The following is a 13,147-nucleotide window of genomic DNA, read 5'->3' as shown; positions in this document are numbered from 1 at the left end:
TTATAATGGTGGCATGTTAGTAGTTCAATCTGAGGTAATACGTTTGGGTCATGTATATGAAAGAGACGTTGAGAAATTGGTTGATAGTTTTGAAGCTAACCAGCGGGAGGGAAAGAAAGAAAATATGAGTATTATCAAATTTGTAGAGATGTTTTGTTCATAAGGTTATCTAGTGATTGAAGATATCTGGCGTTTTATTGCTTTGTTGAGTTTTGATGGAAAATTTTGATTTTGGGATTTTATATAATTTTGTAGGATTTGAAGTCCAACTTGAAAATTTGGATCTTATCTTGTTGTTGAGAAAATTGATGTAAAATTGGACAGATGAAGAAGAGAATGAGTGTATATGTTTGTTTCAAATTGATTCTTTCCAACTCAAGATAACTTAAAAAAATTTTTATGCCCACGCAGAGAGAATTCTTTCAATTGATTCAATGGTTTTAGAGTAGGGAATAAAATGGTCCATCCATGTAGTAATGGTAATTTTTTTAATTTTTTTTAAAAATTATTTATTTATATATTTTCTTAAAATAATTTTTAGTTTTAAGAGTAATATTATTGAAAGTAAGTACAAAATTTAAGGGTTTTTCGTTTAACATATACTTCAGCTTAAGACGGGATGAAAATTGCTAAATTCCAAGATCAAATTATCATAAAGGAAATTTGTAATTTAACCTAAAGAATGTTGAAACATGGATTGGAAAAGTTCATACCTTTGGTTATTGTTTATGGGATTTGGGGGCTAATAAGCTATTTGATATTGATAATGAAAAAGAAGATGAGGAACCTACCTTCCTGGTATTGACTTCTAATAAATAGTATTCTCTTCTCTTTCTTTTACTGACATTCATTCAAATACAATGAAAGCTGAAACTAAAATACCAACATACAAATTTTACAACTTTCCTCTATCTATTAGTACAGGCAGCAGCAATGAGTTGAAGCACAACACATGCTGTCGTGCCAAACAAATCATTCACACCAACCAGGCCTCCTAAAGCCATCAGGAAAACTCGGAACACAACTGAAGAAAAAAACGAACCACGTTACGCCGAACTTTGTATCCATGACATATATATCCACTGGAACTTTTAGAATGTATTGCTGTTACTTTCTCAAGTCTTGTCGAGATGACTGACCCGATAACCAACCAGACACGTCAAGCATTTATCTCTGAATTGCATTGATTCTCCCTGCTACAGCTTCTCCTGCCCCAAAACATGCTTGAACAGCTAGTTCTTTCTGGCCTTGGACCTCCCAATTTGTCCTGGTCTATTGGGGTTGTTTGCGATTGACGGGGCAATTCATCTTCCGTTCCAACGTCTCTGGACTCAAATGTCGGGCATGGACCATTGTTGCACGTACACAAAGGAATAGCAGCAGAAGGGAATGGACTGCAAGTTACTGGACAGAATACATCTGAAGAAACCGAAGCCACACGATTCTTACGGATCTCTGGCGTACAAGTTGAAGCTTGATCTTCAGCATTACGGGTATGAAGAATGCATGGGCTGCATATGCTAAGAGACAGATGAAGTTGTTTTTCTTTTGCTGTGGCACCAGACAATTTTACAAAAGATATAATTCCGTGCCTGCAAAGCGGACACGGAATTGAGCCCAATGAACCGATCATTTCTGATTGGATATTGCTCGTTGAACAAAGATAGAGTGCACATCTTACACAAAGCTCATGTCCACATCCTACATAACAAGAAGTCAAAAAATTACTCAACTACCAGAGTGCAGATGGATATCAACACAAACATCCAATTCGAGTTTATAATTTGTGGCCATACTTGGGGAGAAAAAGATCAGAACTTATTAACTAATCATATAGAAATTTAGAGTAATATAATACAAAGAAAAATATGGTGCTGCTTTCATACATCTTGTCCTTAATTTTTTTATACTTTCAAATCATCCCTTATCCTTGAATTAAAGCTTTCATCAGACATCTATGTCGTTAAATGATTTCCAACTTTCTTCTTTCATATGAACGAACTTTCATTGAAAAAAATGAAAAAGTTCAACTAAGTTACACATAGTTGTGCTCTCAAAAGGAGTTGCATTAATTCAGAAAACATCATTGATTGCATTTGGAAAAGAATTAGCTCTTACCCACTTGTCAAAATTTCAATCCAAAAATTGCCCTTTCTGAACCAAACTTTCTAAATCCACTGTCCTAAAAATAATGCATCACTTCCATAGATTACTTACGTCAATATATGTACACTTAATGTTACACCTCACTGATAGGATCGTTTGATAAGCTTTAATGATTTTTTTTAGACAATAGTAATGATAATTATACTTGTAAAAGCACAAATACCAAAATGGAACTAAACTAAGATTAAAGTACAGGCTAAAATTACAATCAACCTACTTAAATTTCTTTAGAGTATGAACCCTAGTTGAAGTGGGAAGCACAAGCTCAAACCCAATTAACCCAATTGAAAAACAGTGAGAAGCTCAAATAGATTTTAACATTCACAGGATATGGAAATTGGAGAATGGCATTATTCATTTTTCAAGAGGCCAAGACTGCTAAAGATCTTGAGAACTGGTTAAATGACATGCAAGATTCTGCTCATTTCAGCTTTAATAATCAAACGCTAAAACTGTGGTGAAGAAGAATTCTTTCTTGAGAAAGAATTTCTTTTCTGTTATATCAGACAGATGCAAAACATGTAAAACTTGCCCAATCAGAAAATACAACATAGGGAGCATGAAAATCATCTTGATAATGCCACAAAAGGAAAACAAGATTCAGATGTTAAATGTATGAAGAAGGAACTTACCCTCTGCTGCCACGGAACATACTCTCTCCAGACAAACAGCACAGGTATCCCCATCATCGGAGGTTGCTCCCATAGACTTAAAACCGCATTCTCTGCAGAGAATTCCACATATCATCATTTACATTTCCAATGCACTAAAGAGCAGGCCCTTGTTTTATGTGAGGAATTCAACTTTCACCAAAAAGTAGAGTCCAGTATCATAACACTAAGTGATCTACGTATTGAACAACGCATAGCCACTCTTTCATGAAACTGCCTGATCTAGAAAGGAAAAAAAAAAAATTACAAACTTGACAGCTCCATTCCAATCAGGTCTCTTTTCCCACTAAAAGATAAGGATACAGTATTGCAATGGGAGGAGGCAAGGATTCAACTGGTTCACTAATTAAACTTGCACATATTGTCTAACATTTGTAGAAATCCCTTCAATTCTCTTTGGTGTAACAAGGGATAATGGAATATAAAAACAGCTCCTACATTCATTAATCTAAATGATCAAGTCAAGCAGTTTCCAGTTGACTCTATAACTTCGACTCGTAAAACCAAGTTAGTTTGAAGAGAGAGGACAATAAATCAGAGTTCCAGCTATTTATTTTATAGGTCAGCAACAAAAAAGTTGTCACAATGGGCCTATGCATCTCCAGTGATACGGAGAACTTATTATTTTGTGGTCAGGAAATTAATAATAATAAAAAAGAAAAAGAAATACTTTGGGTCTGTTATGTTCCACCATCTAAAATCATCACATCTAGCTAAATATAATCCTCAACATGCCTTCTCAAGATGTTGCCTCTTTTGACTTCAACAACAACATTACCAAAAATCTATCTTCTAATATAGAGACAACTTCTTAAAACAAAAAAATATGTTCATTAACATCAATATAAGATGCAGTAACTCTTACAATGCCATAAAAAGTGTGAACCAATTAGTAACTTCAAAACATAGCAAATAACCAAATACCTGGCAATGTTTAATGCACTCAGTAAAGGCAAGGATAGGTGGTTGGAAGTGGGGAACCTCGGTATTATAGAGTCAGAATTGGGAGCTAGCAGAGATTCAAGCCAGTGGCGTCCCCACATTCTGGCTACATCTAACGGAAGCCACCTGAAACAATGTTGCATTTTATATCAGACAAGTTACAATTAAAGATAGAAACACAAAAGCAAACACAGTGAGATAAATATACCCATTGCAATTCAAAGTCACCCGAGAGGCACCTCTTGCAAGGAGAATCTGTAACATTTAAAACAAAAAGAAATGTTAACGAAATATTCAAATGCAATTCATTAAAGCCAAAAATTTACTATTAAAGTCGAAAGACATCTTGCCTGACAGCACTTCAAGTTACCCCCACAAGCTGCATAATGCAAAGGAGTGCTTCCAGCTCCTATAAGGATATAATCGGTTGTTATTAATAAACGATCACAATGCACCATTAAGATTTAGAAGCACATTCTGCGAGACTTACCTATCAAATCCATAGAGGTTCCGTAATGAAATGTTACTGCTGCAACATTAGCATGTAGGTCAAGAAGAAGATGAACACAATCATAATATCCATTTAATGCTGCCATATGAAGAGCAGTAATGCCACCATCAGCTGCCTTATTTATAAACTTGGACAAAGCACTGCACTGGAAACACAAAAATAAATCACAAGAATAATAAACAGGTCAAGCAAAGTCTACAATACTCTATGGTAGACAACCAATATGTCAAAACTTGTAATTTGGTCCAAGATACATGGTAATATAATCTTAGTAGTAGAGATTTGATTTATTTTCAAAAAATTCACATTCATGTTTTTTTAGGTACTTCGAAACTAATTTTTTCTCCATTAAGATCAAACAATCCTATAATTTTCGTCAGTCAACTATAGGAAACTCACCATCATCAACCTATTCCTATAGACATCAAACCAGCTAGTAACTAAACAAAATCTATGTTTAGATGTAAAGCAAAACGAGCCAAGTACCCTAGTTCACATCTGTTCTTCACATTCACACCATCGCTTCTGCTAACAACTGTCTGACTATTAATAGCCTCATAAGGAACACTAGGAACAAAGTCGGCCACAATAAGTCTTAGACATCTCACATGACCATTTACAGCAGCAAAATGGAGAGCAGTCCGACCGCTAAGGTAGTCTGCTCTCATTACCTGATTACAAAAAACAAGCTATTATCATCACAACTCAATCTTGAACCAATAGCAATTGGTTATAGGCACTAACAAAACACTTTACATGATCAAGATTAAGAAACAGAAATAACTCAAAAATATCATGTCCTTGTGGTAGTTACATGCAAGAATATTTCTCTCATCAAACAACAGCTAAAAGAAAACAGCTTTACGAAGGCCGTTGTTTTCATGCTCCATACATGCTAGCCACCAAACAACTTATAAATGAAAGTAGCAAAGCTAAATTCCAATTTAACAACTCACATTGCATCTGAAAACTAGAAGAGTTTGTACAACTTCCCAGTGCCCATATCGACAAGCTTGCATCACTGCTGTCTTCATATACACGAACAAAACAATACAAAACAAGTAAAATGCACATTCATTTCAGGGTAATAACTAATTACATAAAAGAAAATGTTGCTATCAGATTTTGTGCGCTTAGAAAATTGAAAAACAAAAGGCAGAGTATCCTAGAAATTTTGCCCATCATAATGGAGTAATTGCAAGAATCCAAGTTGTTAATAATCCAATTACACCCCATCAAGAACAAAAACAGGCGTACCAAAAATTCATTCATAAATTTAGGATAAAAAGTGATAAACCTAAAATCCTCTCGTCTTGATGATCAGGCACCTAATCCAAACAAAATCCAGAAGAGGAAAAAGCATCAATGTCACATACCTGGCCACAGTAATTCCTGGAATTCACATCAGCTCCATTTTCAAGCAACAAGGACACAATCTAAGAAAAAGCCAGACACCCAAGACAAGCAGAAAAAAAAAACAAACAATTACAACAAAACCAAAGGAACAAGAAAAAAAATTAGAATGATGAAACTTCAAATCAATATTTAAAACAAACATCTAAAATGCAGAAATTAGAGAAGCAAAATAGAAACACAAACCTCGTTGTGGCCTTTAGCAGCCGCAAAATGGAGAGGAGAATTAAGGCCACCGAAAGTGGAGTATTTGGCGAGACATGGGTTGCAATCTAAAAGCATTTTAGCCTCAACCAAATCGCCATCTCTCGCAGCCGATACCAATCTCTCGCCTGATGCCGAACACCCAAATGAATTCCCCATTCTCAGCAAGAAATGGGTGGGAATTCAAAGAACAAGAGAATCAGGATCCTTATGAAATTTCTTATTACCCCTTTTTTCTTCGCACCCTTTACTTCCAAACCAACATTTAAGAAACAGAAACAAACCAAGAACTGAAACAACAATCAGAAGACGAAATTGAAAGGGGAGAAAGTTGCAGAAGAGGAGAAAATGGGGAAGGAGCCAAATTTTTTTGAGTATTCAAAGAAAAGAGAGAGAGAGGAGGAAAGAAAACAAATTTGATGCCAAATTTTTTCCACTTTTTCTCACCTCTTTTCTTCTTTCTTCCTGCGGTGAGATGCGACTTTCTTTTTTCTCTCTTTTTCTTTCTCTGTTTTGTAACATAAAAAGTTAATAAATTCATCTCCATTTTGGTTACAACAACAACAATATAATCTTCAACATTTTTAACAACTTTAATGGGTTTTAAATAAATATATATTTAGCAAAAAGCATAGCTTGCATAACATACCAATTAATACCATTCAAGAGGTGGATGATGGTTTCATCTCCACCAACTTTTTATTTTATTTTTTTAGTATAAAGATGAAGATCGAATCTTCGATATCTACGAAAGAAAATCATGTCAATTATCACTGAACTAAACTTACGTTGAAAAATAAATATATCTCAATTGGTATAAAGTTAGTACTAATGATGTAAGATAGAGGCGTGATTCTTTCACACTACATGTTTAAAAAAAAATGTCCTAGTTTAGTAGTAGTTTTATTGATGACATATTTGGTTGTCGAGTAGCTTGTAAGGTTTTAATATTTCTTATGTGCATGTTTTTTAGTGGTTGAATTGTAAATTTGGTTCCTATGATTTGGAGAAAGTTAGAATTTAGTTCTTATAATTTTAAACGTTAGAATTTAATCTCTATGGTTGGATAGAATCATCATAAATACGATATTGTAGTCCCTACGTGGGGTTATCTATGAGAATTTTTATCAATCTGTAGAGACTATTTATGGAATTTATCGAAGCATAGACACTAAATTCTAATTTTTAACACTATAAAGATTAAATACTAACTTTCTCCACATCTAGAGATCAAATTTGTAATTTATCCTATACATAGTTGTCAAGAAACTAGAGGATTTTAATGTGTATTTGTAGGTATATATTACTTACACAAATATATATATATATATATATATATATATGGAAGAATATGAATAGCATATATTAATTTTTTTTTTGGTAAAATGACTAATAAAAAAAACAAAAGGAGACAATGGCAATAAATTATATACTAGAATATAATAAAAATTATCCTTCCCCCAAAATCCTATTCAACAAAGTAGAAAATTATCATCCAATTCTTCCAAGAGTGAGAAAAAGTAAAAAAAGACAGTGAAAAATCACTCATATTGGTTAAAAAAAAGACTACCATTTATTTGATTCTAGTTTTTTCTCCTTAAAATTTAATTTGGTAATTTTGCAGATAAATTTTTTTTATAGTCAAGTAAGAATTATGTATTAACAGTTTTACAACGGTATTCTAAAGGATGACAAATCTAAATTGTTTTAGATATGAAATTTTAAGATTTCAATTGATAAATTTTATGTTTTAATTGATTGAATTCTAAAGTTTTTTTTTTTTCTTATTTTGGATTTTAAAAATGTCATCTAAAGAGAGTGAACATGTTTCTTTTCAGAAATATGAACGGATAGATGTGATGAGTAATTTGGATTTTATTTTTTTAGTTTAACAAATGTACGTTTGATATATGTTTTTTTAGATTTTGTGATTCAAATATTACGAATTCTATAATCTTTTTATAGTTTTATTGTATCTAAATTTTATATGATTTTTTTTTAAAGTGTAACTTTGAAAATTTAAAATGTATATTTATATATAAAATATAGAAACTTTAATAAGTATAGTACTTAAGGTTAAAAACTCAATTAACTTTTGTTATGTTAAAAATATATAATATAATATAATATATCATAATTATATGATATTAAAACAATATTTGTACAAATTAAAAATTTTTAATATAAAAAATGTTCATAAATTAATTATTTATAAATTATATACAATTTAATATACTTTTAGGACATATTCAACTTAATGTTTAGTGGCAACAAATTTTATAATTTCTTGTATCATAAAAAAAAAAAAAAAAAAATTTGAACCATTATTTAAATTGAGATTCAATTTCTATCTCTTGTTACCAAACATATCTAAAAACATGAAATAAAATAACTTTATTTTGATTGAATATTTTGTTTTCAAATTTCTAATTTTATATTACTTACCAAACATGGTCCAAAAATTTAAACTAAAGAATTGGGTATTCAACCCTCCATTGTAATTTTCTCAACTATTAACTTATATAATGAAAAAATTGATTGAAGATCAAGCAAAGTAAAAGTTAAAAATGGGAAATTGTTTTGGAAAGAAAAGAAAAACCTAAAAGTGTTTTCTTTTTGGTGAATATATGTGAAGGATGTTTTGTGAATTTTCACTTTTATAATTTTACTTTATCTTTTCAATAAGGTAAGATGTTGGTAATTTTCTTTTTCATAGAAAAGATTGAATGTTTTGTTTCCATAATATAGTCATAGAGGTTCAAACTTTCAACTTAATTACAAGAAACGTTAATAATGTTTTAATCTTTGATATTTGATTAGTAAAAACTATTTTCGAACTATATGAGCTTTTTTTCTAAAAAAGACTAAAACAATTGTGGAACGAAGATCCGACCATTACCTATTAAGATGGTAATTAAGAATCTTATGAACTAAATTATGTTTGGATAATTGGCCAAATTATGCAAGGTTTTTTTTTAAAAAAAAAAACTCAAAGAAGAATGAAATTACGGAATGACAACATCAGGGCAAATAACAATAATCTAGGGAAGATATACAACCCACAAGCATGACGCTTTATTAGAACCACGACGAGCCAAACCATGTGGATTCAAATTTACAATATGAAGATTATAACCAAAAGCGAGGCAACTTGAAACTTAGCACAAAAGGCATTTAATATTAGACCACGAAATAAAAACTTCCAATTTTTTTTTAAATGAAATTGTTATAATCATACTATCAAACCTTAATTTAAACCATTATTTTCACCTAAAACTTGATTGTATTTACAATCAAATCTTAATGAGGTGTAAGATTCAATTACAATAATTTAGGTTTAAGAATCAAAACTAAAAAGATGCGTTAACAACCTTAAATTAGTTTTTATAGTTATTTTATGCACAAGAAAAAACGAACTTTTTTAAAAAAGACATGTCTCTTAACTCTATTCAAATTCTTTTCTCAAAAAAAAAAAAAAATAATAATAAATAAATAAAATCAAATTCATGTTTAGTTAAATAATGATTGTAAACACATGATAAATAAATCATGCCCGGTTGTAATGGTTCAAATATTCACTGATACATCAATATATTTGTTAATTGGAGGATACGACATTGATATTAATTAAAGTTTAATATGTATTCTCGATATCTCATATAAATATTCATAAAATATATAAAAATATATCATCAATTAGTCACCAATCTAAATATAAATACTAATAGTAAGATCTATGACTTAGAGAGAAATAATTTAAATATTAGTTTACAAAATTTTTATAAATTATTCAATTAAATGAAATATCTATATGTATCAATATTTTTTATTGATATGTCCATCAATATATCCGTAAAATTAAAACCTTGATATTGACATCAATATTAGAGGTGTTCAAATGATCCGATAACTTGAATTACCCGACCCAGACTGTTTAGGTTGAGTTGAGAAAGTTTTATTCTCGAGTTGAGTTTGGTAAAGTTGTTTTCTATTTTTATCGAGTTGGGTTCGGTTTCAGATTGAATAATTTTTTTTTCAGATTGACCTAACCCAACCCATAATATATATATATTAAATAACATAAGTTTTAATTCTTAAGGTTTAGCTTTGAGTTGAGTTTTTAATTTTTGTTAGGATTGTTACAAACTTACGATATTTGTCTTTGTTTAAAGTTTGTAATAGATATCATGATATTTAACATTTGAGTTTCATGACATTTTACTTTATTAATCATGTGTTTTATAGATAAATTTACGTATTTTAAATTTATAAAAAAAAAAATAATCCCATAACCTAACCCAAGGGATGGGTTAAAGTATTGGAAACCGTGTTCTCAACCCAACCTAATATGATTTTTTGGGTTGGTTAAAAAAACTCCCCTAACTCCATCTGTTTTCACACGAATGATCGATATATAACTTTGACCCAATCATACAACATATATACCATTGTGTTAGTTTTTATGTTAGAAATCTTCTCGATCTATATATGAGCTTACTTAGAAAAAGACGATATAATTGTAGTGAAACACAAGGCTTTCTCAATAAAACTACAATGAATAATAGCCAACTCCACTTTTTCCAAATTGCCTATCCGTCCTTTCTAGTGGTAGGCAAGAGGTTTGCACTCATTATTCATCAACTACATTATTGCATTGCTAACTTATAGAAATTCATTACGATATATAGACCTTAAATAAATACATCACCCTAAACTCTAAACCTAAACCCAACATAGGTCAATTATCACACACATAGGTCAATTATCACATGAGTGTATTAGCAATCATGAGGTCCGTGATTCGAATCTTCATAACCTTAATGGATATTAAAAGAATAATAAATAAATAAGTATATCACAATTAATAACATTATTTTCTCAACCATGTAACAAATGAAATATTAAACTTTGAGAGTTGTATCAATTTGAACCCTAACTACAACTAATAGCTATATCAATTTAAACTTTAAACTTTTATAAATTAACCAATTTAGATCATTCATTAGTAATTTATGACTAATTTTCACTTGATTTTACAACATCAATGGTATAAAATTATTTTTCTTCCAAACTTCTACCAAAGTACAAAGAAAAATTGTTATGTAATTTGATGGAAGGGTGGTTGAGGCCCTTATTAAATAATTTAATACAGCCCTTATTAAATAATTTAATACTATGTCTAACTTAAACTTGTAGTATATGTAGGATGGGTTGACCAACATGGAGCCACAATTAATTGAATTCTCTTTGTCGGAGTTATATAACATAACGAGGGTTTGTGCAATTGAAATAGGGCTGTTTGGGGCGTTGCGATGATATAGGATATAGGGGATTTTGATGTTTGGAGAGTTTTGATGTCTCGGGAGTTTTGATCGAGTATGATCGAGTATGTTCAAGCACTGAAATGATATACGATATACGGTAGGAAAATGACAGTGAGATACGAAATACGTTTCGAAAATGGGCCCACAAACAATTAAAATCAGTAAGATAAGATAATGGACCTCCAAACACTGATGATATAAGATGTAGGATATACCATTTCAGGCCTTTAGGGTGTGTTTGAGGCAAGGACTATCTTAAGATTATAATAATCACCTCTTGCTACAGTAAATACTTTTTTGTATACTCCAAATAGCTATGGTCAACATCATTTCAAAACATCTATTTGCTACCGTATTTACTATTTTACATTCATTATTTTTTTATTCTTTATTACAATATTTAATATTTTCTTCTCAAATTAAAACAGCTTACATCTCAAACACATACTATTATAATCTAAACTAAAATAATTTACACTACAAATACAAACTATTATAACTCAACTATAATAACCTAGGATTATAATAACCGACTTCTTGCTCTAAATGCCTCCTATAGTCCCTAAACTTTAATAGAAGTCACAATTTAGTCCATGAACTTTGGTTTGTAACAATTTAGTCCATGTACTTTCGATTTTGTAATAATTTAGTCCATATAATTTCAAATTTGTAACAATTTCATCCTTGTCATAGAAATTATTGTGAAGATTTAATGAGCTTTCTCACATAAATAAATCGATAAATTAATTAGAGACCTAATATTTTTATTAAATACAAAGTCTACATTATAAAATAATAAAATTGACATCCAATTTTGAAGATTTTTTTCTTACCTTAAGGACTAAATTGTTACAAATTTGAAAGTATAAGGACTAAGGTCTCGTTTGGTAACCATTTCGTTATTTGTTTTTGTTTTTGAACATTAAGTCTATTTCCTACTTATTTCTTACCACGATTTGCATCTTTAGTACAATTGTTGAATTTTTAGCCAAACAAAAGCAAATTTTCAAAAGCTATTTTTTTTAGTTTTAAAATTTTGGCTCGATTGTTTAAACCATTGCTAAAAGTTAGATAACAAATGAAGAAATTTGGAGGTAGAAATAGTGTCTATGGATTTAATTTTCAAAGGAATAAAATAAAATAAAATGATTATCAACACCAATTTGGAGTATGCCGGGATAGCTAGTATGTAACGTTGATCATTGAAGTTTAAGGTCTAACCAAATTCTTTGTTAAAGACTCAATTGAAATTTGACTAAACCGAAAAAGCCGACAAGCCTTGAGACTCCTTTACTAATCCTTTCAATACTTCAAATTAATCAATTTCTAAATTAACTAAATAGTTGAAGATAAGAAATATTTCATACTACTTAGTCAAAAACATTAAGTTATAAGGACTAAATTAGATACTCTAATTAAACGAGAAATCTAAGTTAACTACAATGCTCTTTTAAGTTTAAGACCTATCATGCAAGTTACGAACATTTAGAAAAAGCCTAAACAAACACACACATGAGATAATCTAGATGTTACTCGATTACATTCAACACAACAATTATGGATTGTGTTTGCATTTGCAGAATGAAGACGACTTACTTCACTTAGGCATCGATTTAGTAGAAACAAGCATGCTCATGATTAAACAAAACTTGAAAAATAAATAATGCAGAAGAATATGACAGAAAAATTCAATACACAATCTCGCAGTATTATGTAGCTAAGCCCGATATAGACCTCCGAATCATTGACGATATAAACTTAGCCACACGTCAAGATATAGCTAAAATTCCACTTAGAATCCATCAAATCTAAGAATGTTGAAGAAAAGAGGACGGGAAATAAAGAAAATGTTAGGTCATTCTCAAATTGGATGTTTCTTCTTAAAGCAATGATGAAAATATCTGTCGACATGTCGA

The 13,147-nt window shown here is 30.5% G+C and overlaps 1 protein-coding gene across 1 annotated transcript; it reads right to left on the bottom strand.

The window, feature by feature from the left end:
• Positions 1-734: 734 nt before the first annotated feature.
• On the bottom strand, positions 735-6,409 carry LOC120067914 (E3 ubiquitin-protein ligase XBAT33). Its single transcript, XM_039019542.1, has 10 exons — positions 5,890-6,409; positions 5,667-5,726; positions 5,247-5,318; positions 4,777-4,961; positions 4,270-4,430; positions 4,130-4,188; positions 3,988-4,034; positions 3,762-3,905; positions 2,799-2,890; positions 735-1,701 (listed from the first exon to the last, which is right to left on the bottom strand). The coding sequence occupies exons 1-10, from the start codon at positions 6,064-6,066 to the stop codon at positions 1,160-1,162; spliced, it is 1,539 nt and encodes a 512-aa protein (XP_038875470.1). The 5' UTR covers positions 6,067-6,409; the 3' UTR covers positions 735-1,159.
• Between the last annotated feature and the right edge of the window lie 6,738 nt (positions 6,410-13,147).

This window comes from Benincasa hispida, chromosome 12, assembly GCF_009727055.1.
Source record: "Benincasa hispida cultivar B227 chromosome 12, ASM972705v1, whole genome shotgun sequence".
NCBI lineage: Eukaryota > Viridiplantae > Streptophyta > Magnoliopsida > Cucurbitales > Cucurbitaceae > Benincasa > Benincasa hispida.
The sequence above is the reverse complement of the archived record's forward strand: the minus strand, read 5'-3'. Positions and strand labels throughout refer to the sequence as shown.

What these genes read in the sequence shown, in the direction of transcription:
- LOC120067914 (XM_039019542.1), bottom strand. Translation starts at nt 6,066, where the DNA reads ATGGGGAATTCATTTGGGTGTTCGGCATCAGGCGAGAGATTGGTATCG. An exon ending in CTGCTAAAGGCCACAACGAG is followed by an intron (nt 5,727 to 5,889) that starts GTTTGTGTTTCT and finishes GCTTTTTCTTAG; the next exon opens with ATTGTGTCCTTGTTGCTTGA. An exon ending in AAGAACAGATGTGAACTAGG is followed by an intron (nt 4,431 to 4,776) that starts GTACTTGGCTCG and finishes TTTCCAGTGCAG; the next exon opens with TGCTTTGTCCAAGTTTATAA.